We start from the raw sequence: 26,944 nt of genomic DNA, 5'->3' as shown, positions 1-26,944 counted from the left end.
ACTGCAAAATTTTTATTAAATATTTTTTCCCATATGTCTACTTTACCTTGGTATAATTTTTCAAATGTCTTTTACTTTGTTAGGATGCTAGGTTAGAAGGCTCAAAATAATTAGCAGCTTTTTTTCTTTATCAAGAAAATTTACCATGTTTACTTCGTGTTAGTCATAAATTGTGCTTTTTAATGCAAATATTAAATAAAAAAATGTACAACAAATTTGAAACATTTTTGTTAGGAAGTTAGAAAGGTTAAAAGTTTATCAGCAATTTCTAATTTTTCGAACAAAATTTACAATTACTATTTTTTTAGGGCCCGCATCACATTTGAGGTGTCTTTGAGGGGCATCTGTGATACAAAATACCTAAAAGTGACCATTTTAAAAACTGCACGCCTCAAAGTGCTCAAAATCACATTCAAAAAGTGTATTAACCCTTCAGATGCTTCACAGGAATTAAAGTAATGTGGAAGTAAAAAATGTACGTTTTAATTTTTCAAACAAAAAAATATTGCGTTAGCCCCTAATTTAGTTTTTTTTTTCAGAATATAATGGAACGTACAATTGTGCAATTTTTTCTGAGTACACAGATGCCTACTGTCTGGTGGAATACTACTGTTTTGCTACACTGCGGTGCTCGGAATGGAAGGAGCACCATTTAACTTTTGTAGCGCAAAATTAGCTGCAATTGAAAATGGATGCCATGTCTCATTTGCAAAACTCTGATGTGTCTAAAGAGCAGAACCCCCATAAGTGACCCTATCTTACAAACTGCACCTCCCAATGAATTCATTGAGGGGTGCAGTGATCATACTGACACCACAAGTGTATTACAGAATTTTATAAAATTGAGCAGTGAAGAAAGAATAATTACATTTTACCACAAAAGTGTTGTTTCAGTCCAAGATTTTATATTTTCAAAAGGTAAAATGGGTAAAAATGATGCCATATTTTGTCTCACAATTTCTGCTGAATGTGTCAATACTCCGTATATAATTGTGTAGTACTGCTTAGCCACATGGCGATACTAGAGAGGGAAGGAGTGCTATTAGCCTTTTGGAGAACACGTTATCATTAGAGTTGAGCGAAACAGGTCAGTCAATTTCAAAAATCACCGACTTTCGCCAAAGTCGGGTTTCATGAAACGAAACCCGACCATAGCGTGAGGTCGGCCATGATGTCGGCGACCCGAGCGCCAAAGTCGCGTTTCAAATGATGCTTTCAGTGCCTTTTTTCAGCCAATGATGGAGGACTCACACTGTGGGCAACGTGATGACATAGGCAGCGGCCATCACCATCTTAGTGAAGGGCATTGAAGTGACTGGCTGGCTTTGCGTGGCGTCACAGTGTGTATAAAAGGCTGTGAACGCCGACCGCCATCTTCTGCCGATCTTACAATAGGGAGAGGTGCTGCTGCTGATTCTGAGCAGGGAGAGCATTAGGCAGGGAAGAAGAAAAAAAAATTTGCTTCTGCTGATAGTGCTTTTCACTGTACAGTTAGGAGGATTTTTGTTGTGTGCAGCAGCGCTGGTCGTGATTAGGCTGCCTTTTAAGGCTACCTGCTAGCTGCATTGCTGTGTGCACACTGCTGTTCAAACTGCTTTTTTTAAAGCACTCCAAATTTTATTATTATGTCCTGGTGAGTTACTGAGCGTTCATTTTTTCACACATCATCTAGCGGTGTAGGCTCCACATACACTACCGTGTATTCCGGCTGGTATCACGGACAAATAGAAGCTATCTGGGTGTGACTCTGGAAGAAAAAGCCGAGGAGTTTGTCTGCTTTTCCAGACCTACACCTTAGAGTGCTGTCCGCTTTTCAAACAGTTTCATATATCTGCTGTTTGATTACAGTCAGAACTAGACAGAGACAGTGTGTGTCAGTCCGTATACAAATACACGGAGCTTGACAATTTTCCATACAGACACCTTCTAGCGGTGTACGCTCCTCACACACTACCGTGTATTCCGGCTGGTATCACGGACAAATAGAAGCTACCTGTGTGTGACTCTGGAAAAAAAATGAGGAGTTTGTCCGTTTTTACAGACCTACACCTTAGAGTCGTGTCCGCTTTTCAAACAGTTTCGTATATCTGCTGTTTGATTACAGTCAAAACTAGACAGAGACAGCGTGTGTCAGTCCGTATACAAATACATGGAGCTTGACAATTTTCCATACAGACACCGTCTAGCGGTGTACGCTTCTCACATACTACCGTGTATTCCGGCTGGTATCATGGACAAATATAAGCTATATGGGTCTGACTCTGGAAGAAAAAAACGAGGAGTTTGTCCATTTTTCCAGACCTACACCTTAGAGTTGTGTCCGTTTTTCAAGCAGTTTTGTATATCTGCTGTTTGATTACAGTCAAAACTAGACAGAGACAGCGTGTGTCAGTCCGTATACAAATAAACGGAGCTTGACAATTTTACATACACACACCGTACAGCGGTGTACGCTCCTCACACACTACCGTGTACCGCCTTCTAGCACGCACAAATAGAAGCTACCTGTGTGTGACTCTGGAAAAAAAAACGAGGAGTTTGTCTGTTTTCCAGACCTACGCCTTAGAGTCGTGTCCATTTTTCAAACAGTTTCGTATATCTGCTGTTTGATAACGGTCAAAACTGGACAGAGACAGCATGTGTCAGTTCGTATACAAATACACGGAGCTTGACAATTTTACATACACACACCACACAGCGGTGTACGCTCCTCACACACTACCGTGTATTCCGGCTGGTATCACGGACAAATAGAAGCTACCTGTGTGTGCCTCTGGAAAAAAAAATGAGGAGTTTGTCCGTTTTTACAGACCTACACCTTAGAGTTGTGTCCGCTTTTCAAACAGTTTCGTATATCTGCTGTTTGATTACAGTCAAAACTAGACAGAGATAGCGTGTGTCAGTCCGTATACAAATACACGGAGCTTGACAATTTTACATACACACACCGTACAGCGATGAACACTCCTCACACACTACCGTGTATTCCGGCTGGTATCACAGACAAATAGAATCTACCTGTGTGTGACTCTGGAAAAAAAAAATGAGGAGTTTTTCCGTTTTTCCAGACCTACACCTTAGAGTCATGTCCGTTTTTCAAACATTTCCATATATCTGCTTGTTGGATTACGGTCCAATACATACTGTGAGAGCGTCTGTGACTAACATAATATATACGTTGATTTAATTTGTTTAATACACCTTAAACAGCTGGACGCTCCTCATACAGTACCATCTCTCTGCTGGTATTTTTGGTACATTTTCCCAAACATGAGGAAGTATGGTGGAAGAGTCCGCGAACGTGGGCAGGGGGGCGCAGCTGGTACTGATGGTGGTGGTGCATCGGCTGGTTCTGACAAAAGCACAATAGCAGCTAGGCAGGAGGTGTTGAGCCTGTGTCATCCCCTGGGCCAAGAAGGCCTGTAAGGTTGCCTTTTCTTGGTGTTGGAAAACCCCTTTTAAAGCCGGAGCATCAGGAGCAGGTTTTGGCTTACACTGCCAAAACAGCCACCAGCTCTATTGCCTCCTCTTCTGAACGGTCGAAAACTGCAAGCACGGAGTCGTCAGTGCAGGGTGCTGGTCATAAAAAAACCCTTTACTTGTGTCCTTCACCCCCACCAAAAGTTATGGATGCGGCAGCCCACACTTCAGATTACTCTATGGAGCTCTTTTCACAACCATGCCTGGGTTATCCAGTCAAATCTTGAATTCCCCAGTCCAAGATGAATCTTACATGGAGTGCAATGATGCACAGCCACTGCTAGATGATTCTGCTGGTACATTGCCCTCGCAGTCTATTGAGCCAGAATCTGACCCTGATGAAACCCAGGTGCCCCTTCCCGCATACCATACCACCTTACACGGTGACACAGAGGAAGGTAAAGAGGAAGGTGCAGATGACTTTGAAGAGGAGGTGATGAATGACCCAGTTCTGGACCTGGATTGGCATCCATTGGGGGAGAAGGGTGGCGCTAGCAATAGTTCAGATAAGGAGAAGGATCCGCAGCAGGCATTGACATCACAGCAGCGGAACGTGGAACAAAAACTAAAAGAGTTGCAGGACAGTTTGACCAGACGGTCAACTTAGCACAGCGTGCAAGGCCAGAAAATGTTTACCATAGTAGGAAGAGTGCAGTGTTGCACTTCTTTGTCCAAAATCCTACTGATGAAGCAAAGGTTACCCTAAGAAGTGTGGAAGGACCTTTAACCGAGGTAAACAACTCAGAAATTTGAATACCAGTTGCATGCTTAGACATTTAATCAACATGCACTTGAAAGCGTGGACGGACTACAAAACCTCAGGTAGCACATGTGCACCTACTCCGACTGAAGGTAGCCAACAACGCTCCATCGTTACCCCCACTGTAAGACCAACGCCACCATTAAGCACACCACCAGCACTAAATGTGGAGGTGTCATCGCAATGCCAATGCACTCAGGGAATCACAATGGTTTTGCAACACAACACTAAATCTAGGCCATCACCAACCCCCTCTCACTCTATCTGGTCCACTGCTACTTCCCCCATATGCAGCTCTCCAGTCCAGCTCACCCTACCAGACACTCTGAGTAGGACAAGAAAGTACTCATCCTCTCATCCGCGTACACTGTGTTTGAACGCCTACATTGCAAAACTAATCTCAATAGAGATGATGCCCTACCATTTGGTTGAAAGCAAAGCTTTCCGCGACCTCATGGCCTACGCTGTCCCACGCTATGACCTACCCAGTCGGCACTTTTTTCTCAAAAAGCCATCCCTGCCCTCCACCGGCATGTGAAAGACTGCATTGTCCATGCACTAAAACAGTCAGTGAGTGGAAAGGTGCACCTCACAACGGATGCATGGACCAGTAAGCATGGCCAGGGCTGTTACGAGTCCATCACTGCGCACTGGGATAATGTGGTGGATGCAGGCTCCACTGGGGACAGCGGTGGTGAATCATTGCTGCCTAGCCCATGGTATAGGAAACAGTTGGCTGTAGGCTTTCCCTCCTCCTCGTCTATCAGCGAAAGCTCGTCCACAGAGCGCAGTCGCACAAGCACTACATCCACAGCTGGCAGTGTTGCACACGAGGTGTCCCACTATCGAACAGCTAGTGGTAAGCGTCAGCTGGCTGTGTTAAAGATGATGTTTTTGGGTGACAACAGACACACCGCGGAGGTACTGGCCGACTACTTGCAGCGACAAACAGAGGCATGGCTAGGCAGTCTACATCTTGAGGCAGGCAAGGTCGTCAGTGATAACGGCCGTAATTTTGAGGCAGCCATAGCCCGTGCAAAACTCACACACATACCTTGCCTGGCTCACACTTTGAACCTGGAGGTGCAGTGCTTCCTTAATAATTATCCGGAGTTAACATCCCTGCTCCATAAGGTGCGAAGACTGTGCTCGCACATCCGTCGCTCGGCCATACACTCCAGTCGTATGCAGAAGCTGCAGCGATTGCTGTTATGATTGAGTCACCGTAGGAGGCAAAAACAGAATTGCTAACTAAGCCAGAAAACCAGAGAGGTTGGCAGCTATCGGATTGCAGACCCCTGATCCTATCCACAACAACTAACAGTAGCCGTGGGGGGTTCCTACGATGCCCTAGACCCCTCGATCACAGCCGGAGAATTAAATAGGCCTAAAGAAAGAAAGGGGAAATCTAAACTGCCCCAGAGCAGACCCCAAAGCAATAGGCAGCCCCCAACATATAATGACGGTGAAGCAAGATGAAAACACTAACACAGACAGAAAGATAGACTGAGCAAAGACGGGGCCCAAGCTAACTAGATAGGAAAGGACAGGAAGGCTGCTGTCTGCAATCCGTGAAAAACCCTATGAAAATAAGAGCAAACAAACTGACAGTGAAAAAGGCCCTGAAGACGCAAGGCTTCAAAAAAGCTATGTCAGTACTCAGGAATATTCTGAAGACAGAGCAACCGGCAAAAGGAGATTCAGCTCACCCCAGCAGGGAATGGCAGAATCCAGAAAAGCAAGGAAAACAAAAACAAAACGCAAATGCCTACTGGCAAAGCAGAAAACTTAGCTTTAGAGGAGCAGGAATCAGACTGGTGTCCTAGAAGTCCACAGAGAAATCACCCACAGGGCAGAAGGGCGTCGGCAGCCTTATATCCAGTCCGTGACTCCACTCAGCCAGTCATCCTCATTCGGCTCAGGTGCCTGATAATCAGGCTCATTACCTTCCTTTACCAGAATAGGGAGTTCACCAGACCTCAGTGACGAAGGGGAAAATGAACTCACAACAGATTGCTCCACCTCCCCAAGCACCGCCTAATCATAGACATTGCAACAAGGTGGAACTCCACCCTTCACATGGTTGAGAGGCTGTGCGAACAGAGGCATGCTATAATGCATTTGTGGGAGGATACACGGGCAGGCAGTTTGAGGGAAGACATGGAGTTGTCAGGTGTGCAGTGGTCAAAGCTGAAAGACCTCTGTAAAGTCCTTCAGTGTTTTGAGGAATGCTCACAGCTGGTAAGCGCAGATGACGCAAGCATGAGCATCTCACTTATGCGTCTGCTCATGCAAAGTTTGACGCACATTAAGGATCAGGCGTCTGCAGCGGAGGAGGTGGAGGAGGAAAGCCTTGATGACAGTCAGCCATTGTCTGGTCAGGGAACTGTCCTGGATGAGGTGGAGGAAGAAGAGGAAGAGGAGGAGGATGAGGGGATGATTATTTTGGGCAGGAGGATGTTTCTCAGGGGGCAAGAGAAAGTGTTGGCGTTCGAAGGTCAGGGACAGTGTTTGTGCGTGACTGTAGGGATGTGGATTTGCCAGAAACTGCTCCTCCACCCACCACTGGCAGTGCATCATTGACACCTGGAACATTGGCCCACATGTGCGATTATGCCTTGCGGATCCTAAAAAGGGACCCCTGCATTGCCAAAATGATGAGGGATGATGACTACTGGCTGGCCAGCATCCTCAATCCACGCTACAAAGGCAAATTACACAACATCATGCCACAGGAGAACCTAGAGATAATATTGGCAAGCAAACAAGTAACTCTGGTAAACCGTTTGTTTGAGGGTTTCCCAGCACACAGCAGTGGTGCTGGTTCTCCCACAAGCCGTAGTGGGCACAATGGAAGAGGTGTTCGTGGTGCACACAGCAGAAATGGCGTTGGAGACAGGGGTTTAATGACCATGTTGAAAGAGTCTTCAGTGCTGCTGGATCAATCGTGACAGAAAAAAGGACCCGTCTGTCGACCCAAAATGTTGATGATCTAACCTTCATTAAAATAAACCATGCATGGGTTTCAAAGGATTTTGTCCCACCTTTCCCTGATGACACATAGGTTACCAGAAAAGTGCCTTGGTTTTTTCCTCCTCTTTCTTGGACTTGCCCAATTCTGCCCTTTGCAGCAGCTGAATGTCCAGCCAACACATCTACATATGCCAATTTTTAAACCTCCATAACTGGGCTGCCCACCCCTCCCCCAACAGCTGGAGTCAAGACCTGGCGCACCCGGGCAAGTGCCATTGCTCTGAACAGGTGGATGTGCCCACTGATGGCCGACAGCAATGGCACAGGGCCCCTCATAGTACAATACAGTGTCTCAGATGGTGGGAGGGCCCACTCGCCATCAGACACACCAGCATACTATGAAGGGCCCTGTGCCAGTACCGTCGACCACAATTGTGCCCCCCTGCTTGGTCATGGCCACAGCACTTTAAAGTTGCAATACTTACCTCTCCCTGCTCCCCTGCTGTGTAGTCTGGGCAGTTAAATCCTTCACAGGGACGGCCACTGAAAATTTGGTGTATTGATCAATGATGGTTAAGATGTAGCTATGGCCTGTCCTGCTGGCCTCTACCTTCAGATGATCAATGGCTACCATTTGAAATGGAAGTCAACTTACAAGCAGATGCAGTGGTGGTTTATGATCACCTTTCACAGTTGTGATAGTCACAGACGTGTGACATTCCTGCCACCATTTTTCAATGTCTCCTCTCATTCCAATCCAATAGAATCGCCTATGGCCTGTGGCTTCAGTCTTTTGCACTCCAAAATGACCAGACACATCATGATAGGCAGTGAGGACCATGGGTACATCTCTCCCTGTGATCACAATTTGATGGAGATGAGTAATGGTGATGTGATCCATGCTACTGCGACAAAGCAATCCTTTCTTCGCAAAGAACCTTTTTCGCTTTCTCCACAGACACAGTAATTGAGGGTCTGCATCGCCTCTGCAACATATACCGGGAGGTTTTCCCGCGATGAGTAATTCCAAAATTTCTGCTAACACTCGACTTTGTGTCTATACTTGTATCCATGTAGTTTCCAGTTGCGGAGATTCTTGACTGGCTTACTAAGATTGAAATATATACGAACATTTAAAAGTACCACAACACTGTATACTGATGTACGCTATGAATACCTTTCCCTTTTTCTACTTTTTTAATTCTGGTGTAATACATAGTGAGCCTGTAAGTGTCTGTGTCTGACTCCGGAAGTATAGACGGAAATTTAACCCTAGACTGGACACACCTGTTACGTGCTGATACAGTACCTTGTTTCAAAAATTTGTATTAAGGTATCATCTGTAGGATAACCAACTGTGGGGGGGGGACCTCTTCTTGCCGCAGACAAACATGACACTGAGACAGAGTTTGTATTGAACAGATCCGTTTTTAGTGCCCATCCTTCTGTCGACAACAGCAATTCACCACAGCCGTTTCACATTTCTCTGTACACAGGCCCCGGTACCTTCACTTCTTTTGTAACTATAATCGTGGCGTCCTCTGTGGCTCTTCCACTGTGGCTGGCCTAGGCCCAACCACCACAGCGCTGCACCAGTCTGAGCACACCATCCGTATGATAGCTGCAGGCCATCTGCGTCTGAGGCTACCGTCCTCTGGCCCACCCCCCGTGACCGCCTCAACTGTCAGTCCTCTCTGGAGCCTTTCCACTGTCTCTATTTCCTCAGCAGAACATCCTCTTTACTGTGCTCCCTTCACTGACTGACTCTTCCAGAACCTTCCCTCAGCCTTTTATACTTCCAGTTCTGGTAACTCCGCCCACCATCGCCTAACAGTTTCTCTGACCAATGGTAGTTCTTCAGTCCCACTCCTACACTCTCCACTGCCCTCCAATGGGCAAGCTAAAACACTGCACCTTTTCTCTTTATCTTAACGGTTTCACACCTACACTGCGCTACACGTCTGCTTCTCACTACAGGCTGGTTTGTCTGTCAGTCCACCTTCCCTACATCATCCATAGTGAGTGAGCGTGTGTGGTTTACGCCTTCTATATATACGGTGAATCGGAGAAACAAATTTTTACCCTATACTCAATACAGCTTGTATCTTGTTATACAGTACCTTTGTTCGACATTTAGCATTACGGTCCAATCCATACTGTGTAAGCGTCTGTGAGTGACTACGGGACTATTTATACGGAGATTTCAATTGTCCCCTAAAAATATATATACTTGCTATCTTGTTATCCAGGACCTTTTCTACAACATTTTTTTATTATGGTCAAAACCAAACTGAGTGAGCGTCTGAGGGTGACTACGGAAATATATACCAATATTTTCAATTTGGCCAACACTTTTGATACAGTAACATTTTTAGCTATTTAGATTCTGGTGTAATCCATAATGAGCCTGTAAACGTCTGTCTGTTACTCCGGCAATATATTTGGAACTTTAAGATTACCCCAACCCTGTATACAGCTGTGCGCTTGTGTTACATAACCCATTTACAGCTTTTCATATTCTTGTGTAATCCATACTGGGCCTGAGAGCGTTTGTGTCTGCCTCCTGAAATGTATATGGAGAATCAGAATGTTTACACTATACTACATATACCTTTTATCTGGTGATACTGTACCATTTTTCAACTTGTTATTTTATTGGGTAATCCATACTGAGCCTGTGAGCGTCTGTGTATGAACATGAAATATATATGGAGATTTACTGTTATCCATAGACTGTATAAAGATGTACGCTTATGACACAGTACCATATATCTGCTGGTATTTTGGGTCCATTTTCAAAAACATGAGGAAGTATGGTGGAAGAGGATGCGGATGTGGGCGTGGAGAGACACCTGGTACTGATGGTATTGGTGGTGCATCTGCTGGTAGTGCCAAAAACACAACAGCAGCTAAGGCAGGAGGTGTTGAGCCAGTGTCATGGTGTAGCTCTCGAAGGCCTGTAAGGCTCCCTTTTCTGGGAGTAGGTAGACTGCTTTCAAAGCCGGAGTATCAGGAACTGTTTGTGGCTTACATTGCTGAAACAGCCTCCATCTCTATCGCCTCCTATTCTGAAGTTGTAAAAAAATGCAAGCACTGAGTCGTAACTGCAGGCTTCTGGTCAGGAGCAACCCCTTTCCTTGTGTCCTTCACCCACACCAAAAGTGAAGGATGTCGAAGCACACACCTCAGATTACTCCATGGAGCTCTTTTCACATACCATGCCTGGGTTAATTAAAAATATGGCCCATCATGTACTGGAGCAATGTAAATGGGGCAGATCACACACTGGAGCAGCATCTAAGGGGCACATTATACACTGGAGCATAACAAATGTGGCCCATTATACAGTATATGGAGCATTATTAGAGCCCATGATACACTGGAGCATAATCCATGAGGCCCATCATGTACTGGAGCAATGTAAATGTGGCAGATCAGACACTGGAGCAGCATCTAAGGGGCACATTATACACAGGAGCATAACAAATGTGGCCCATTATATATGGAGCATTATTAGAGCCCATCATACACTGGAGCATCATCCATGAGGCCCATCATGTACTGGAGCAATGTAAATGGGGCAGATCAGACACTGGAGCAGCATCTAAGGGGCACATTATACACTGGAGCATTACAAATGGGGCCCATTATATATGGAGCATTATGTGGATCTCATCAGATACTGTATGGAACATTATATGTGACTAATTATTTGGTATGGAGAAATATATGGGGATCACAATGTGGTGTCCATAACCCATAACACTGTATGGAGTAATATACTGTCCTGTTTTTGAGCTATTGTACAATTTAAAATAGATCAGTCATGTCATGTAAGCAGTGAAGTACAGTGGGGAAAAAAAGTATTTAGTCAGTCAGCAATAGTGCAAGTTCCACCACTTAAAAAGAAGAGAGGCGTCTGTAATTTACATCATAGGTAGACCTCAACTATGGGAGACAAACTGAGAAAAAAAAATCCAGAAAATCACATTGTCTGTTTTTTTTTCATTTTATTTGCATATTATGGTGGAAAATAAGTATTTGGTCAGAAACAAGCAATCAAGATTTCTGGCTCTCACAGACCTGTAACTTCTTCTTTAAGAGTCTCCTCTTTCCTCCACTCATTACCTGTAGTAATGGCACCTGTTTAAACTTGTTATCAGTATAAAAAGACACCTGTGCACACCCTCAAACAGTCTGACTCCAAACTCCACTATGGTGAAGACCAAAGAGCTGTCAAAGGACACCAGAAACAAAATTGTAGCCCTGCACCAGGCTGGGAAGACTGAATCTGCAATAGCCAACCAGCTTGGAGTGAAGAAATCAACTGTGGGAGCAATAATTAGAAAATGGAAGACATACAAGACCACTGATAATCTCCCTCGATCTGGTGCTCCACGCAAAATCCCACCCCGTGGGGTCAGAATGATCACAAGAACGGTGAGCAAAAATCCCAGAACCACGCGGGGGGACCTAGTGAATGAACTGCAGAGAGCTGGGACCAATGTAACAAGGCCTACCATAAGTAACACACTACGCCACCATGGACTCAGATCCTGCAGTTCCAGATGTGTCCCACTGCTTAAGCCTGTACATGTCCGGGCCCGTCTGAAGTTTGCTAGAGAGCATTTGGATGATCCAGAGGAGTTTTGGAGAATGTCCTATGGTCTGATGAAACCAAACTGGAACTGTTTGGTAGAAACACAACTTGTCGTGTTTGGAGGAAAAAGAATACTGAGTTGCATCCATCAAACACCATACCTACTGTAAAGCATGGTGGTGGAAACATCATGCTTTGGGGCTGTTTCTCTGCAAAGGGGCCAGGACGACTGATCTGGGTACATGAAAGAATGAATGGGGCCATGTATCATGAGATTTTGAGTGCAAACCTCCTTCCATCAGCCACGGCATTGAAGATGAAATGTGGCTGGGTCTTTCAACATGACAATGATCCAAAGCACACCGCCAGGGCAACGAAGGAGTGGCTTCGTAAGAAGCATTTCAAGGTCCTGGAGTGGCCTAGCCAGTCTCCAGATCTCAACCCTATAGAAAACCTTTGGAGGGAGTTGAAAGTCCGTGTTGCCAAGCGAAAAGCCAAAAACATCACTGCTCTAGAGGAGATCTGCATGAAGGAATGGGCCAACATACCAACAACAGTGTGTGGCAACCTTGTGAAGACTTACAGAAAACGTTTGACCTCTGTCATTGCCAACAAAGGATATATCACAAAGTATTGAGATGAAATTTTGTTTCTGACCAAATACTTATTTTCCACCATAATATGCAAATAAAATGAAAAAAAAAACAGACAATGTGATTTTCTGGATTTTTTTTTCTCAGTTTGTCTCCCATAGTTGAGGTCTACCTATGATGTAAATTACAGATGCCTCTCATCTTTTTAAGTGGTGGAACTTGCACTATTGCTGACTGACTAAATACTTTTTTTCCCCACTGTATGTGTCATTGTACTATACCTATATTTCTGTGGTGTATCGGAGCATCATGACTTGTGGTATGTGTTAAAGGGGCACAATGACACTCTTTGGCCCAGGGCACACGAAAACCTGGAGCCAGCCCACCCCCCCACAACTTTAGCCAAATAACCCCCAGTTTTCAATGCGTAACTATTATTAGGAAGTAAATTAAGGTTGACAAGCTTCAGTTATAAGAATTGATGTTTTTGGCAATGAAATGGGCACTGTAGGTGTGTTTACTGTCCTCCACTCCCTGCCGACTTTGCTTCCCCATTGACTTGCATTGGGTTTCGTGTTTCAGTCGGCCTCCGACTTTTCCCTATAGTCGGCCGATTTCGTTTGACCCGACTTTTGCGAAAGTCGGGTTTCATGAAACCCGACTCGACCCGAAAAAAGGCAAAGTCGCTCATCTCTAGTTATCATAGAATAGTTTATGGATTCCATATACAGAGCCCCTAAGTGACAGAAGAGCAGAATCCCCCCTCAAGTGACCCCATTTTGGAAACTATGCCCCTTTGGGAATATACCTGCAGGTGTAGTCACAATTTTGACTGCATAGATCTTTTCCAGAAACAAGCAGCAGTTGATGTTGCCGAGTGAAAATTGCAAATGTGCCGTTGTAGTGCTCGTAATTTGTACAGTAGTGCCCATAGATTGTGCCCAGCTCATGATTCTTAAGAAATGGCAAACCTGTAGATGCTAAATGTGGTTTAGGCACACTTAGGCTCAGAAGCAAGGGGTGTTGGCAGATATGCAACAGATAGATGTATTTGTGTGCAGGAGGAGTTTACAATTTTCTGACAATAGATGGCGATGTTGTTACTTTTATATGCTTAGTTGAATGTAATGCATATACTTGTACTTTGGTTTCACTTTTTCTCTGCTAAAAATTCCTTCAGACTTCCTGTTATGCTGTCTTAAGAAGCTGATGCATGTATCTCATGTTCTATGCAGATAAAATTTGAATTACCCCATATAATCTACTCTCATAAGTTTCTTCTGCGACCAAACTATGTAACAAGGGGGGCATTTGAATTTGAGAGCGCAGAGTTCGCTAGATTTCTTTTGGGGGGGTCAGGAGATATAGCACTTTTCCAGAACCTTTACCTAAGGCCTGTTTCACACTTCCGTTTTTTCAAATCCGTCAAAATCCGTTGGTTTCCGCAAAAAAACGGATCCGCCATTTTTTTGCAGGATCCGTTTTTTTTGTCCCATAGACTTCCATTAGTGGTTACCGCGGATCCGTCAAAAAAACGGATCCGTTTTTTTAAAAACGGATCCGTTTGCATCAGTTTCCGTCAAAAAAACGGAAACGGATCCGTTTGGCGGACACAAAAACGGAAGTGTGTAACAGGCCTTACCAGTAAGGTGGAGCCCCCTATATTTCCATTGACAGGAGATAGACCTGATTGGGGGATTGAGTTGAAGCTTTTGTTGGGAACATTTTACATAACATTTTGACTCATATTTATCCTGCGCACTATGCTGAGCACTTACATCGGGGTATCAATCCAAATCTCCGAATGACGTGATTAAGATGAAACTTCTGAAGCATCCATTCACTATAATGAAGCAGCAGAGTTACTCTGGACTCCAGCTGGCCTCTTTTCAGCGGTGTCCTTCTTTTGAGAAGTGCACAAAACTTTTGCCAACCACAGTGCCTCTATTTGCCTCAATAGAGGTAATCTTCAACTGGAGGTTCCGTGTGAATGACATATTTTAGAAATTTACACGGAAACCTTGGTGTAAGCGCTCAATGTAGCGCACAGGATAAATGTGAGCTGAGGCCATCCTTCCTGCGATCTTTAGGAGGCAGAATTAAGAAAAAAATTAGTTTTATTTATTTTTTTACGCCGTTCCTCGTGCGGTATAAATGATTAGACAACTTTATTCTTCAGGTAGGTGCAATTACAGTGATACCAGATTTATTTAATTTTTTTATATTTGGATACTGTCACATACTAAAATACACTTTTTATTGCAAAATAAAGTTATATTTTGAGAGTTAAAAATTTTTCATATTTATGCCTACAGAGTCATGTGAGGGCTTGTTCTTTGTGGTGCGAGGTTACATTTTTATTGTTACTATTTTTGGGTACATACCGTTTTTTGATTGCTTTCTATTCTGATTTTTGGGAGGCAGAAGGCACAAAAAAACAGCAATTCAGGTATTGTTTGAGTTTTTTTATGCCATTCACCATATGGTAAAATTGATGAGGCAGCTTTATTCTTCGGGTCAAGATGATTACAGCGATAGCTCATCTAAAGCTATATTTATGTTTTGCCGCTTTTACACAATAAAAACAATTTTATAGAAAAAAGAATTATTTTTGCATCATATTCTGAGACCTATAACTTTTTTATTTTTCCAGTGATGGAGTTGCATAATGGCTTTTTTTTTTCAAGACAAGATGACATTTTCAGCTATATCATTTTTATTTACATTTGACTTTTTTATTGAGTTTTATTCCACTTTGGGCTGTATGATGAAAAAGCATACTTCGCCACATTTTTTATTATTTTTTTTATATGGAGTTCACTGTTAAATATGTGTAGTTTTTTAAAGAAATATGCCTATTTAATGGTTTTATATTTTTTCCATTCTTTTGTTTAATTATTGTATGATTTTTTTATACTTTTTTCATTATTTAACTTAGTCCTTCTAAAGGGATCTTAACTTTTATTACTCTGATCGCTGGTATAATGCATTACAATTAACCAGCACTGCAATGCATTATGTCTGTTGCAGCACGATCTGACAGGCTTGCCGTAGTTGGTTGACCTAGAGGTCATCATGACCTGGTTGAGATGGCACAAATCAATACAGCACATACAACATGGATTTCCTGGATACTTTTCTCTGAGTTTTCATACATGAAACTTGGTATACTATGGGATGTAGAGAAGTAGTAAAAGCATTATTGTTTCTACAACTTTCATGTTGTGTAGTGTAATCCGATCGCTTAGATATGTGATACTCTTCTCCAATTGCTCATACTTCCTGATATCCCACAGACAGTAGAAAAAAATGATAGAAGGGAATAAAGGGAGTAAAACTGTATTTAATTACACATAAGGCTGGTCTGCTGTCTGTAACCATAGAGACACGAGTCAGCATTGGTACTGTATACAACATAATGGTTGGATTTAGGAACTACACTATCCTTTACTGTGTCGGTGTACCCAGCATGCCGATACAGTTAAACCCTGCGGTAGAGAAGGGAGACACAATCTCCCTGCATTATCGCTCTCCGATCTGCAGACCTCAGGTTACTTTAAACTTGTGGTCTACAGAACGGCCGAGGCGCCAACACACACGCAGGACTTCAAAGTCCCGGTGATGTGATGTCATCGCACCGGATGCGTTGGTCCGCCCAGGCCTTGTAGGTGATGTTGTCAGGATCCTGGGTTAGGTGAGTATATGATTTTTCTAATTTTAATTAAATCTTGTAGGGGCATAATAAATAATGGGGAATCCTGAAACAGTTTGTGGGGCCTCATACATTATTCAGACTACAGGGACCCTCATACATTGTAGGGACTACTGTGTTCCTCATACATTATAGGAATTACTGGGACCTTCATACATTATATGGATTACTGGGTCCCACATACATTATTGGGACTTCTAAGGTCCTCATAACTTATAGGGACTACTGGGGCCATCATACACTATAGGAATTACTGTGGGGTCCTTATAAAGTGTCAGGGTCATTATACAGTTCTGGGGCTAATGTGGAGCCCATTCTACAGTATGGAAGCTAATGTGGGGGTCATTTTACAGTTTGGGGGCTAATGCAGGGGCAATTATGTAGTTTAAAGGCTAGTGTGGAGACTACTGTGGAATCAATTACACTGTGTGGAGACTATCATACAATGTGAGGGCTTCAGTGCAGGTCATTATACTGTGTTTTAGGAGAGCATTGGGGACATCATAATGTGTGTAGTAAAGCTGTGGGTGCACCATAATGTGCATAGAGGAGCTGATGGGAACCCTCTCTATTAAAATGCTGTGGGCCCAGCCATACTGTGCAAAGACGGGCTGTTCATTAGGGACTCAGTGGACATTATTAGGCTAGTTTCACACTAGTGCTTTTGAGCGCAGCGACGGCCTGCGCACGGCCGCCGCAAAGCCCTGCCCCCTGCCGCGCCTCCGCCGGTAGCTCCGCCTACCGGCGCATGACGCTGCATGCGTCCTGCGTCCCCTATCTTTGTCACTGGGGGTGCAGGCCGTGCGCAGTATGCGTTTGGCGGCGCATGCGCCTTTTTGACGGTGCGCCGAGCGCAACCAAACTGCAGCAGGTTGCGTTTGGCGCAGGTCGGCGCACCGTCAAAAGGATGCCTGCGCCGCCAAATGCATACTGCGCACGGCCTGTGCCCCCAGTGATAAAGATAGGGGACGCAGGACGCATGCAGCGTCATGCGCCGGTAGGCGGAGCTACCGGTGGAGGCGTGGCAGGGGCGGGGCTTAGCGGCGGCCGTGCGCAGGCCATCGCTGCGCTCAAAAGCGCTAGTGTGAAACTAGCCTTAAATGTTAAGTGGGCACTTACAGTGGCTTGCAAAAGTATAAACCTCCCTTGGCTTTTGTACCTATTTTGTTACATTAAAACCTGTGTTTAAATATTTTTATAATCCGATTTGTGTGTGATGCATCAGCACTAAAAGTTGGTGAGGTGAAATGAGAAAAATATAGGCATAAATTAAATTTATGGGAGCAAATAACTAATATTTGGCATGTGCATATGTATTACCCCGTTTTGCGATGAAGCCTCTAAAAATTTCTGGTGCAAGCAATTCCCTTTATAACTCACATGTTTACCGAAAGTAACAACACCATGAAGACCAAGGAGATCTCCAAACAAGTCAGGGACAAAGTTGTTGAGAAGTCCAAGTCAGGGAAGAGTTATCAAAAAATATCCCAATTTCTGATGATCCCCTGGAGCACCATCAAATTCATAATCATCAAATGAAAGAACACGGTACCAAAAAAAATATTGACCATATGACAACTAGTGTTGAGCGCAAGTGCTCTCTACTTGAGTTTGCATCGGGCAGCTTGGGTATGCACCGAGTATCGTGGGTTCTCTAGTGATATGCTCTACTCTCTGCTCCATATGTTTTGCGGCTGTTAAACAGCCAAAAAACATGCTTGGATTGTCTGCCATACACAGGCAATTCCCGCATTTTTTTTGGGTGTCTAACAGCCGCAAAGCTTTTGGGGTGGGACTCGAGCATGTCACTCAACCACCCATGATACTCGATGCATACCCGAGCACCTGATGCACACTTAAGTAGCAAGCACTTGCACTCAACACTAATTATGTCATAATTAATATTGAGACCTAATGTTATCAAATTCTCTGGAGTACATTTGGGTTTAAAATCCTCACTATACCCTTAGATAAAATCCTTGAGGGGTGTAGCTTCCAAAATGGTCACTTGTGGCAGGTTTCAATTTCTTAGGCACATCAGGGCCTCCTCCAAAGGAGACATGGTGTCCACTTCCAATTCCAGCTATTTTTGCACTCAAAAAGTAAAAATCTGCTCCTTCTCTTCTGAGCCCTGCCCTGCTCCTTCTTTCTCCCACAAACGGTGTATTTGTGTACTCTGGAGAAAATTCACAACAAATGTTGAGGTTCATTTTTTCTTGATACCCTTGTGAAAGTAAAAATTTGGGGGCTAGAGTAACATTTTTGTGAAAAAAAAAAAGGAAAATGTTCATTTTTTTCCTTCCACTTTCAATTAATTCCTGTGAAGCACCAGATGGGTTAATGAACTTTTTGAAAGTGGCTTTGAGGACTTTGAGGGGTGCAGGTTTTAGAATGGTGTCACTTTTTTAAATTTTCATATATTAAGAGACTCGGCACTCAACTTAAGTGATCAGATAATTTAATGTTGTCCACACTAGTAGTAAACAAAATGTTTTGGTCTTAGGGCCCCATTACACGTATCAATGTCCCAGCGATCCCACCTATGATCCGACGTGGATGGGATCGCTGGGACATAGGTGATCGCTGGTGAGCTGTCACATAGACAGACCCACCAGCAAGCAAGCTGGTTTCCAATGTAAACAGCGGGTATCTAAGAGCCGCGCTGCTCCTAGATACCCGCAGTTTACATTGTAAACCAGCGTGTAGCGTCGCTGATCGCTGGTCTCTCACTGCCACACGCAGCAATGCGTGCTGGCCAGCGGGAGACCAACGATCAAAAAACGGCCCAGGACATTCCAGCACGATCAGCGATACCCGGCAGAGGGGCCAGTGGCTGATCCACGTCACACACAGTGGTGTCGCTGGCGAGATCGCTGTGGCGTCACAAAATCAGCAATCTCGCTGGGGATCTCGCTGTGTGTGACGGGGCCTTTTCATGAGGCCTTCATCAGTTACAGAATAAAGTAAGGTTATTAGGTCAGGTGGACCAATAATCTTGCTTGAAGATCACTAGATCATTAAACATTCCATGTCATGAAAAAGTAGGGCAAGGGTTGTCAGACCTGTGTGCATATAGGGTTAAGTGTGCTGTGCCTCAGTGGCTCAGTGGCATGTGCAGACGCAGGGACCAGCAGTGGACATCTGCACATGCCATTGAGGCACAACACACTTAACCCTATATGCGCACAGGTCTGACAACCCTTGCCATACTTTTTCATGACATGGAATGTTTAATGATCTGGTGATCTTCAACCACGATTATTGGTCAACCTGACCTAATAACCTTACTTTATTCTGTAACTGATGAAGGTCTGATGTAAGACCGAAACGTTTTGCTTACTAATAGTGTAGACAACATTAAATTATCTGATAACTTAAGCTGAGTACCGAGTCTCTTAATATATGTTAATGGTGTGGGAACCTACTCTGGCACCTACTAAAGCTGTGCACATGCTTATCTATTCAACTTTTTGGAATTTTCAGTCATATAGGCCCCACAAAGTCACTCCAAATGTGATGTGGTCCCTAAATAAAATGTTTAAAAAAATGATGCAGATATAAAGTAGATATGTGGGAAATGTTATTTACAGTGGGTACGGAAAGTATTCAGACCCCTTTCAATTTTTCACTCTTTCTTTCATTGCAGCCATTTGATAAATTCAAAAAAGTTCATTTTTTATCATTAATGTACACTCTGCACCCCATCTTGACTTAAAAAAACCATAAATGTATAATTTTTTGCAAATTTATTAAAAAAGAAAAACTGAAATATCACATAGTCATAAGTATTCAGACCCTTTGCTCAGACACTCATATTTAAGTCACATGCTGTCCATTTCCTTGTGATCCTCCTTAAGATGGTTCTACTTCTTCATTGGAGTCCAGCTGTGTTTAATTAAACTGATAGGACTTGATTTGTAAAGGCACACACCTGTCTATATAAGACCTCACAGCTCACAGTGCATGTCAGACCAAATGAGAATCATGAGGTCAAAGGAACAGGCCAAGGAGCTCAGAGACAGAATTGTAGCAAGGCACAGATCTGGCCAAGGTTACAAAAGAATTTCTGCAGTACTCAAGGTTCCTAAGAGCACAGTGGCCTCCATAATCCTTAAATGGAAGACGGTTGGGATCAACAGATGTCTTCCTAGACCTGGCCATCCAGCCAAACTGAGCAATCGTGGGAGAAGAGCCTTGGTGAGAGAGGTAAAGAAGAACTCCAAGATCACTGTTGCTGAGCTCCACAGATGCAGTGGAGAGATGGGAGAAAGTTCCACAAAGTCAACTATCACTGCAGCCCTCCACCAGTCGGGCCTTTATGGCAGTGTGGCCGAATACTTATGACCATGTGATATTTCAGTTTTCTTTTTTAATAATTTTCCAAAAATTTCTACATTTCTCTTGCTTTTCAGTCAAGATGGGGTGCAGAGTGTACATCAATGAGAAAATAAATTAACATTTTGAATTTACCAAATGGCTGCAATGAAACAAGGAGTGAATAATTGAAAGGGGTCTGAATACTTTCCGCACCCACTGAGTTAACTATTTTATGTGGTATACCGTAACTATCTGATTTAGAATGCACAGCAATTTAAAGTTTGAAATTTTTCAAAATGTATTATTTGATATCTTAATAAATATACCATTATATACCAAAATTTACCACTATCACGAAGTACAATATGTCATGAAAATGCAAAATCATAATCGCTGGGATCCATTTAAGAGTTCCTGAGTTATTACCTCATAAAGTGACACTGGTCAGATAAGATTTCAAAAATTTTGCCTGGTCATTAAAGTCAAAATTAGCTCCATCACTAAGGGGTTAAAGGTATTGAATGGGCAACTAAGAGTTACAACATATGATTGATTAGCTGTTACTGCTGGTGGCTACATTGTAAAGTTATTGCATTTCATTATATTTATATAGTTCTTTATATACTGTATGATAGTTATTCCATGTCCTTATATCTCGGCTAGATTAGCACTCAGAGGTCTACTGGTTATTGTTGACAATTGGTGGAGAAAGTGACAGATAACTGTAAATTGAAATAAAATTCAAAGAAACAAATGACTAGATCTTCAATTCTTCCAACCGAAAAAGCAACTTTGCAGAGTACATAAGAGCGCTGTTCCTAGATGAAAGTGATCATCAGAAGCGAGATTTCAAAAAGGGAATTGCTCCAGACATTTGTCTCATGTATGCTGCAGAGATATGGTGACAAGGAATAAAAATTGCAATAAAAAAAGGAATATAGTGCTTCAGTACCCAGATTACAGTTCTCAGGGTAAGCAGCGGTACTAACCTCCAGCAACAACAAGTTATCACATACCTGAGGGATAGGTGAATAAATTGCAAGGTCAGGACATGCGCACTGCCATTTCTTTGCTTCACAGGTTATTGGACACAATTCTTGAATTTGGTCTCCTGATGTACCCTACCTATCCCTGAGAGAAAATGTGTGGTGACTTGAAGTTTCCGGGGCATGGTGTACAACAAAGATAAAATAATGAGGATTCATTAACTTATTTTTTGGCATCATATTATCATGTATTAGTAACTTGTTTAGGGACTACTGGAAGGAGATCGACATATTGCCCTGTTCCCTCTTGAAGACACCAATGTTATTGTTATAATGCAAAGTGTAATGTCATGCATTATTGTGGTAAGATGTGTAATGTGAATTGTAATGGTGATGTATTGTAATGTATGGGACAGTTAGAGTTAATGTTTGGGCTTAGGCCATAGTAGGAGTGGCTAGTGTAAGGCACAGTGACTGTTTACGGGTAGAATGGCAGACTAGAACAGGTATTTGATTTGAGTGCACAGCAAAGCTGCATGCAGTGGGAGTTCTGTAGCAAAATAGTAAGGAGACCGAGACAGAGATAGTGTGATCCTGAGGAACAAATGGAGACAGAGAGAGAGTTACAGAGAAGCTGGTTCAGAAAACTTACCAGAGAGTAGAGTAACCAAGTGAGAAGGGTCAGGAAAAGATATGCCTAGTAGCTTACAGCTCTTAAAGGTAAGGGTTGAAGTGAGGGTCCCGGTCAGGAGTTTCCTGAGCGTCAGATAGCGTGAAACTGAGTCCGGCCATATTGGCAAACTCCTCTATGAGGAGAATCAGATGTGGAACCATGGGAAGCAAAAATGCCTTTCATGAACTGTACTGTGGTGCTAAGCTGGGTGGTGCTGAAGGTAATGAAACCAGTCGAGGCAGGTATGTGTGAGGCCGGGGAAGTAATGAGACTGTGTATTGGGATGTTCTGCATTAATGAAGAAATGTGCAAGAAGTTGTGTACTCATTATCCTGTGTACATAGTTGCCACGCAATGGCTGTTTAGTAAAGTAACATTTGTTAAGAACTAGTGGTCTCCTTTCAAGAATTGGTTCTGACAAACTAGCGCCATCGATTAAGTGTCACCTGCACGGGCGTTGCGTCCGCACAGCACAGGTCCACACACTTAGTCAGGACCCCTACCTTTATGTAACGTGCCGGAGCATAAGAGACAAGTACCTCACCCACCTCTACTGCCCCTTGCCATGTTACACTACTTTAGGGACAACTGTCATTGAGTGGGGGTGCCAAAATTGTTGCCCATTAGGATGCTAGCCTCCAAGATAATGTAGGGGATAAATTTCTTTGGACCTGTTAGGGTTTTTAGTCAGACTACCCATCCTCTTTGACTAGTAGCTAGTCACTGTTTGCACTTGACTACCATGTTGAATGGACTGCTGTGGGCCATAAAGAAGCTCCACGTGCCTCTAATCTTCAAAAAAAATCATAGCATGCCCTATCATCTGTTGTATTAGTAGGGGGGAAAAACAATGGATGAATGTACTTCAGTACAAGATGTGGACCTGTAGAAAGTTTCTTGACAATCTTGAGGCACCACCTCATCAGATGGAGTCAGGCGCTCCTGATTTATGGAGATGTGCTCGCCTCTTCGTAAACCAGGAGCATCTAACTAATGGCATGTGCCAATCCCAAAATCTTACTCCAGTCAGGGACTGGAGTGAGATTTCTGGGGTACAGAACGCCACAGCTCATCATGAATTTGACAAGCAGTGGTGTCACACACCTGCCGCTCACATTTTTGCGGAGCTGGGAAAAACGGATATGAAACTAAAAAGTACCACAGTTTTTGAGCAACTCAAAGTTGTCACTTTTTTGGTGTAAAAGCTTTGATGAATCGGGGGCCTAAGTGTGCCGCAGTGGCAATGCTATGTGCTTGGACTCTTTGTCCTCAAATGACTAGGAATGGGACTTGCTATCAATAACGACAGCGTTATAAATAATTGTCTGTATGAGGAATATTGCACACAGATACCGCTTTCTACACTCACTCTGCTCTTTGTGTTTTCCAGCCTTGCTTGGTGTTCCTTTACATGTTGCATGGCAGCCTCTGTCACAACCCTAAATTCCTATACGAAAACCGTCATCGAGTTTGGACACAAGCATAAGATTTTTGAGCAAGCTTTACAAGAAGAACAGTCATTCACAGATCACAATGCCGTTAAATACATGAAGGAACGACCTGTCCAATCTATTTCTAGCTCCCTGGAAATAACGGATGATACAAACCGAAATATCAGGAAGTCTGTGCTATCTTCAGCAGCAGTTGACCTTGGAGAAATACGGGAATCATTGGTAGAAGAACAATGTTAATATGTGTCTATCTACAACTTATAGTAATGCATTTATTTCTCTAAGTGTTTATTGGTTAATGACAAAAATGTACAATCCTATACTGGACAATTTTTTTTTTTTTTTTTTTTTTTTTTTTTTTGGAGAACAATTTAGCTAAAAAACCTGCATACATGAAGAAAATATCCTTGCTCGATCATAGTCTGAATCTCCTCTGCTGTTCTATCAAGTATTCAAGATAATGTATGAAGGGGCATAAATAACATCCCCAAGTGCCAGTGCTGTTTTGTGACATCACATATTGTTTTGCACCAATGCTCTCTAATAAATTTGGCTTTGCTACAGTCTATCAAATTTCCTATTGAAAAATATCTGGTATTATAATTTTCTTATGTCTAATCTCCTTTTATAGCTCTCAATGCAATGTGTGAAGACTTATTGTGGGGGTCTTCTGGTCTGTGCAGATGACAGCTGTGTGCTATAAAGGCCTCTATGCACATTAAAATAAAAAAGTCATTGGACTCCCTCGAATTCCGTAGATCACCTCTGTATTGGGCCTTCCAATTTGTTTCCTAACATTATCTGTTGAAGGGATAATTGGAAATAATCAGACATATTGAATTACAACACCTGATTAGTGATGGGCGAGTAGCACCGTTGCTCGGGTCTCCCCGAGCATGCTTGGGTGGTCTCCGAGTATTTTGGAGTGCTCGGAAATTTAGCTTTCCTCACCTCAGCTGCATGATTTGCTTCCTTTAGACAGGCTGAATACATGTTACATGTGGGAATTCCGTTACAAACAGGCATTCCACACATGTATTCAAGCTGTCTAGCAGTTGCAAATCATGGAGCTGAGGCGACGAAAAATAAATCTCCGAGTATGCCAAAATACTCAGAGACAACCAGAGCATGCTCAGGGAGACCCGACCAACGAGTATACTCGCTCATCACTACACCTGATCCTTTTGATATTACAGAGGATAGGCCGCAGCCAGAGTGTGTCAGGCATAGAAACTTACTCCACTATTCCCATTAGACAAAAATGCATGCTCAGTCAAGGTGAGCATACATGTGTATAGGGGAGCCTGGAGCAATAAAAGTCCTTTGACTAGCATTCAAGGTGTATGGATAACTTAAGCCTGTTCATTGTAACAAAATAATCCACCATACTATGTCCACCGTAGTAAATTTGACCAGATGCAGAACACTGTTTCCTCAAAGCTTGTGCATTCTGGAGATGATAAATGAAAAGCAGGGTTGTCAAACTCATTTTCACCGTGAGCTACATCAGCATTATAATTGAATTCAAAGAGACAATTGTAATTGTAAGGGCTCATGCAGAATGTGTGAAAGACAGTCTGAGCGCAAACTGCAATGCATGGATAGGCCGCTTATATCCCTACCCAAGTTTGATAGCTTCATATATTTCTATGAGGCTGTCACACTTGGGAGATCTAAAGCCAGGCCATGCATTGTGGCTCAGGGTAGTATGGCTAAGAGCGCTGTCCCGGGGTAGTAGATCAAAGGGAGCAGTTCCTGGGTAGTAGGGCTAAAAAAGTTGTACCAGGGTAGTAGGTCTAAGAGCACTGTCCCTGGATAGTAGATCAAAGGGAGTACTTTCTGGGTAGTAGGGCTAAGAGAGTTGTACCAGGGTAGTAAGGCTAAGAGCACTGTCTCTGGGTAGTGGATTAAAGTGAGCAGTTCCTAGGTAGTAGGGCTAAGAGCATTATACCAGGTTAATAGGGATAAGAGCGCTGTCCCTGGGTAGTAGGTCTAAGTGAGCTGTTCCTGGGTAGAAGGGCTAAGAGACTTGTAAATGGGTAGTAGGGCTAAGAGAGTTGTACCTGGGTAGTAGGGCTAAGAGAGCTATGCCAGACCTCAAAGTCTAAGATGGAAAGCTCCAATGCTAAGTACTGGCTAAGTCACACAAAAGTGCTGGCTGACTGCATTCACTATTTGTGGTGGTGGATTATTCAATTTTGGTCTTGCTGACTGTGTAGGAGGATGGATCGGGCTAGGGTGGCTTCTTGCGTGCCCAGTCCAGAACTATCGAGGCTGTCACCAGTGTTGCCGGGGGAAGGGTTTTCTGTGGGACTTTCTGACCAATGCAGACCTTTGCACCTGACTGTATGGGGCGGGATGGACATAAAAGGAGCAGAACGCGCAAAAACTGGACTTCTGGCAGGAAGACAGTGCACACGCAAGAAGGTTGACTCCGTCTCCGCTGCTTCCCACCAACTTGAGGCCCTACTCTGCAGCCTATCTGCCCCTGCACACACAACTTATGCACAAACATGACTGCAGACTTTGATACCCAAGAACCCTGACTGGTCAGCACCCCTGACAAGGACTAACGAGTCTTACCGTGCCGACCTCACAGAGCACGTGTGTCCACGGGATCCTGCTGTGGCCTCTACCCCGGGACTTTGTATCACCCTTGCTGAACCAACTCCTGCCTGTCGCATAACACCATGTTCCAGGACTGAGAGATTACGTTGGGACAAGCTAGGCTACACCGTTTTGCTATAGAGACAGTGCCTTAACTTCCTCTAGGACCGCTTCAGAGACATCTCGTGGCACCTGCACCGCCATCGTGGAACCTTTCTACCTCGCCCGTCCAGAAGCTACAGACTGATAATACTATCTGTTGTTAACGTTTTGTTTCCATCGTTCCCCTTCTTGCATTCACATTGTATCATCTCAGCAAGCACCCTGCGTGGAGTATTAACTGTGATGTTACTTTGCACAAAGTGCCCGTTAACTCTTGCTCTACCTCCTGCTTGTCACTGCATCCCACGTTCCTGCTAGTATCTAACAACTGTATTCACTGCATTCACCTTTTGTGCTGGTTGACTGCGTTCCCTGCATTCACCTTTTGTGCTGGTTGACTGTGTTCCCTGCATTCACCTTTTGTGCTGGTTGACTGTATTCCCTGCATTCACTTTTTGTGCTGGTTGACTGCGTTCCCTGCATTCTCTTTTTGTACTTGTTGACTGCATTCCCTGCATTCACCTTTTGTGCTGGTTGACTGCATTCCCTGTATTCACTTTTTGTGCAGGTTGACTGCGTTCCCTGCATTCACTTTTTGTGCTGGATGACTGCGTTCTCTTTATTCACTTTTTGTGCTGGCTGACTGTGTTCATCGCATTCTCCTTTTGGACTGGTTGACTGCGTTCCCTG

General features: G+C 43.6%; 1 protein-coding gene across 2 annotated transcripts in view; it reads left to right on the top strand.

The window, feature by feature from the left end:
• GSG1L (GSG1 like) overlaps positions 1 to 24,118 on the top strand; it is a 355,659-nt gene extending 331,541 nt beyond the window's left edge. For both annotated transcript variants that reach the window (XM_073542778.1, XM_073542777.1), the window contains one exon: positions 23,485 to 24,118. In XM_073542778.1, coding sequence (XP_073398879.1) covers positions 23,485 to 23,785 — 301 coding nt within the window. In that variant the 3' untranslated portion in view covers positions 23,786 to 24,118. The remainder of the gene's footprint in view (positions 1 to 23,484) is intronic.
• The last annotated feature ends 2,826 nt before the right edge of the window (positions 24,119 to 26,944 follow it).

This window comes from Dendrobates tinctorius, unplaced genomic scaffold, assembly GCF_039654945.1.
Source record: "Dendrobates tinctorius isolate UK_male_01 unplaced genomic scaffold, ASM3965494v1 ptg000129l, whole genome shotgun sequence".
Lineage (NCBI taxonomy): Eukaryota > Metazoa > Chordata > Amphibia > Anura > Dendrobatidae > Dendrobates > Dendrobates tinctorius.
Note: the sequence above shows the minus strand (reverse complement) of the source record. Positions and strands in the feature narration are given on the sequence as shown.